The 4,284-nt window shown below is 37.0% G+C and overlaps 1 protein-coding gene across 1 annotated transcript; it reads left to right on the top strand.

The window, feature by feature from the left end:
* Positions 1 to 248: 248 nt before the first annotated feature.
* Positions 249 to 1,733, top strand: LOC133861070 (probable methyltransferase At1g29790). Its single transcript, XM_062296771.1, has one exon. The coding sequence runs from the start codon at positions 285 to 287 to the stop codon at positions 1,497 to 1,499; it is 1,215 nt and encodes a 404-aa protein (XP_062152755.1). The 5' UTR covers positions 249 to 284; the 3' UTR covers positions 1,500 to 1,733.
* The last annotated feature ends 2,551 nt before the right edge of the window (positions 1,734 to 4,284 follow it).

The following is a 4,284-nucleotide window of genomic DNA, read 5'->3' as shown; positions in this document are numbered from 1 at the left end:
AGTTTATTTAAACAAGTCATACTCCTCAATTTTACTAAACTATTTTTGTGTGTTTGATTTGTACCTAAACCTACCAATTGAGATTGATAAACAACAATACGAAGAGAAAGAGTAATAAATTAATGAACCTCCCCTAGTCAAAATCCAGCCATGTTATATTGTTAAGATCATTTTTTTCCGTATAATTAATTTGGTTTAATTAAAGCAGAATATATATATAATATAGGTTCGAGAAACCCACATCCTACTCAACCTCTTCTTGTATCTTCAACTGTAAGGGACCCATGAAACAAGCAGCAGCAACAAAAGCCATGGATTCTCCTCGTAAATCCTGCACCAATTTCTTCCTCCTTTTGTCAACAAATCTTCTCACCTTTTTTCTTTCCACTACCTTCTATTCCTCCTCTTGCTTTTACAACCCCATTACCGCCGCCGCCACCGCCGCCGCCGACATTACCACTCCCCCAACCAACTCAACCCCGCCTTCACATGATGTCTCTGAAACTACATTGGAGCCATCGGACCTCCCACCTGAATACGTTGCCTTCACATCCGGACAATTACTCCCGCTTGGATTCAATGCTAACTTTGATTCCGACACGATATACCCTCCAGCTGGCGAAGCTTGCACCCTATTTCCCGACGAACTCCGCCGCTTCATGTCTTACAAAGTCAACGGATCCTGCCCTGACGACGAGCGCCTAGCCCAAAAGCTCCTCCTCAAGGGCTGCGAGCCGCTCCCTCGCCGCCGTTGCCGCCCCGCCGCCCCTCCTAAATACGTCGAACCCTACCCTATTCCGACTAGCTTTTGGACCACACCGTCCGACAACTCCGTCGTATGGACGGCGTACACTTGCAAGAACTACGACTGCCTCGTCAACCGAAAGTACAGGGAAAAGGGCTTCAGTGATTGTAAAGACTGTTTCGATCTCCAACGAATCGAGAAAAAACGTTGGGCCGCATCCAAAGGTGGCGGAATTGACTTCGGCATCGACGAAGTATTGGCGACGAAGAAGCCCGGCACGATCCGTATCGGGCTTGACATTGGCGGTGGGGTGGCTACTTTTGCTGTGAGAATGATGGCGAGGAACATAACCATCGTCACAACCTCCATGAACTTGAACGGTCCATTCAACAACTTCATTGCCGCAAGAGGGGTTGTGCCGCTGTACATTAGCATTTCCCAGAGGCTTCCGTTCTTCGACAACACGTTAGATATCGTGCACTCCATGCACGTGCTGAGTAACTGGATTCCGACCACGTTGCTACACTTCATGATGTTTGATATCTACAGAGTGCTTAGGCCTGGGGGTTTGTTTTGGCTCGACCATTTCTTCTGTCTGACTGTACAGATGGAGGAGGTCTACCAGCCGCTGATAGAGAGCATTGGATTCAAGAAGGTGAAGTGGGTGGTGGGGAGGAAGCTCGATCGTGGTCCAGAGCGTGGGGAGATGTACCTTTCTGCTTTGTTGGAGAAGCCACTGAACAACTCTTGGTGATTTTCACCGGCCATTTCTTTCTTTTTTTGTTTCCTGGTTTATTCATACGAGGTTTGATTTTTGATGTTTAGTTTCCTAGCTTGTAAGAAATTGCTGCAACGCGGATCGGAGTAGGTTCATGATCGAGCTGATGAGAATTGGCTGCCACTAGGAGTATCTTTTCCCCCTCTGTTTGTTGTCTTATCTATGGGTTTACATTGAAGAATTTATTAATATTCGTTACTCTTGGGCAAAGTGTAGTCCATCTTTGAGAATCTGAGATATATAGGGACTAGGGTGAGAATTAATACATTGAAATTGCGATGGATTCCCTGAATATTGGAAGTTAAAATAATGAAGATAATTTAAGATAATGATTTAATAAAATAATTCAAACACATGAACATAATATAAAGGAGAATTATTTAGTGAAGATAGAAATGAAGTAATAAACATTCTTACTTGATATTATTGATAGAAAGCTAAAATAATTATAAGTTTTAAAGCCTTAATGCAGAGGCTGGAAGATACAAGGAAAAGAAAGGAAATATAGGAAATTTTACAAGATTGAAAGGCTAAGGATGATAGGCACTCAAGTTTTCTCTGAGTTGCGTTTCAAATGACCTCTGCCTTTTAACATAACATACATGCCTTTTATAGGCTAAAAGAAAAGGAAAATTACAAATATGAACAGTAGTAAATATTCCGCATATTTTTTTAAACAGTAAAAATAGCAATAATTCAATATTCCGCATGTTTTCTGAACAGTAAAAGCAGCAATAATTCTTGAGTCTTCTGAGCAGCAATTAATTATTTTGTCTTTTGCGTCGGCGGATGCAAAACAGTAATAATTCTTGAACATTGATTATTTTGTCTTTTGTGTCGGCGGATGTGAAACTGATAAAGATTCCATAATTTTTGTATAAAGTCTTCATATCATAAATGCTTCTTTAAAAGTCTGTCATCACCTTTTTCATAAAGCCTTCATGTCATAATGCTTTTCATATAATGCCCCTTAGTGCATTTTCTCATATTCTTCCTGTTAATCGTCACTATAATAACCATCATATAGATTATAATCATGATCAGTGAAAGTAGGTCGCCATTCATCTTCTGGATAATTACATATAAATGTATCATGTCCTCGTTCATTATAGTATGTGCAATATTCTAACCGTTTTGTACCATTTGAGTCTAATGTAATGTTTTTATCTATAATATCTATAGGACTCATGTCTGTCTGATTCCCCACTTCTCATTCTGGTATATATATTTGCTTTTACGAAGAAGTTTTTCCCAGATTCCTAAATCAGAAATATCTTCTCCAAAAATGATAATTCTATCGTTTTTAGCTAAGACTTTTCTTACTGGAGATAATTCTTGCACATCATTTATCATAGCTTTTTTCTTAAAAATTCGCCATAAGTTCATAATTCCTAATGTATCATGCAATTTAAGAGGAATCCTTCCCATTCTTAGTTCAGCAATTTGATCACTACTAGAAGGGTTGATTAAGATGCAATGTTGAGTTGGTTTGACTTCCATATAATTCTCTGGATCAAATTCTGGAACTATACTCTAAATTCTCAGGACAGTAGTTTGGTTAACATTCATACCTAGATGTTGTTTCTGTAAATTCTATCGTATATTTTTTACAATATTACGGACTATGGGAGGAAAGTCACGTAATTCTTCATTATGCTTTACAGGATAATATGATAAAAATCCTTTTTCAAAAAGCTGTGCTCCTAATTCAGGACTTCCTATTTCATAATGTTCCCAATCTTCATTCATTCTTTGCTTGGATATACCATAATCTTTTTCAGGAACATAAATTAATCCAGGAAAGCTACAATGAGGTTCAAAGACCCTAAGAGTCTTTTTACCATAATTTTTTTTTATATTCTATACCTTCTCCATTGGCAATTATCATCATACTCTGAATCCATCTATCAAAATATTCAGTATATGAAGGATTATGGAAAATAAGATTTTGGATCTCGCCAGGAAGGTCAAGAACTTTTTGTCGGGCTTTCCCCATTTCTTTAGAACTGATTCTTTGGATCTGGTAGATCTCAGTGGGAGATCTGGCCCGATTAATAATCTTTGTCGCTGGCGGATTATTATGAGAAGCAATGGATTGTAACAAAATCTCATTGCAGATTAAATGATACTCGAGGGCTTTTATGAATTTTTCATGACGATTTATGTGTTTTTTAATGAAAGTTCGAGTTAGATTATCCAATAGTATCTAAATATGAAAAGGGTAATTATTGGAATTATCCCCTAAAAATTTGGCAGAAGTTTGAAGAACTTCTTCCATGATGATACTATTAGAGTTATCCGGATTAAGGAACTCAATCTATTGAGGAATTTTCTGTTGAATTTCCGCTGGAAATTCTTCATACTCATTCACCTTAGCCTTTCCTTTCTCCACTAGAGTAAGGCGCTTAGGATTTTGAATTCTTCTAGGTGCCATTATTTCTGATATAAAGAACATATAAATCTACAAGGTTAAATAATTGCCATTGAAAGTGTTAGTTATAGAATTCAGACTTTGTAAAAATTTGCAGAATAACTTTATTCCAATAAATGAGACTGTTATTTAAATAAATTTTGAGAGGAATAAAACATCATTTATAGATAAACTAGTATTTAATTCATGATTTTCTCTATTTCTTATTTGTTTGGAAATAATATTAATTTCTTGGAATATGGAAATATTTTTTAACATGTTAATATCTTTAGTTATAGGAGGTAGAATAAATTTGAATAAAATTTTCTTTCCCATAATATCAGTGCTAAT

This window comes from Alnus glutinosa, chromosome 2 (genome assembly GCF_958979055.1).
Source record: "Alnus glutinosa chromosome 2, dhAlnGlut1.1, whole genome shotgun sequence".
Lineage (NCBI taxonomy): Eukaryota > Viridiplantae > Streptophyta > Magnoliopsida > Fagales > Betulaceae > Alnus > Alnus glutinosa.
This window is presented reverse-complemented; position numbering and strand designations above follow the sequence as displayed.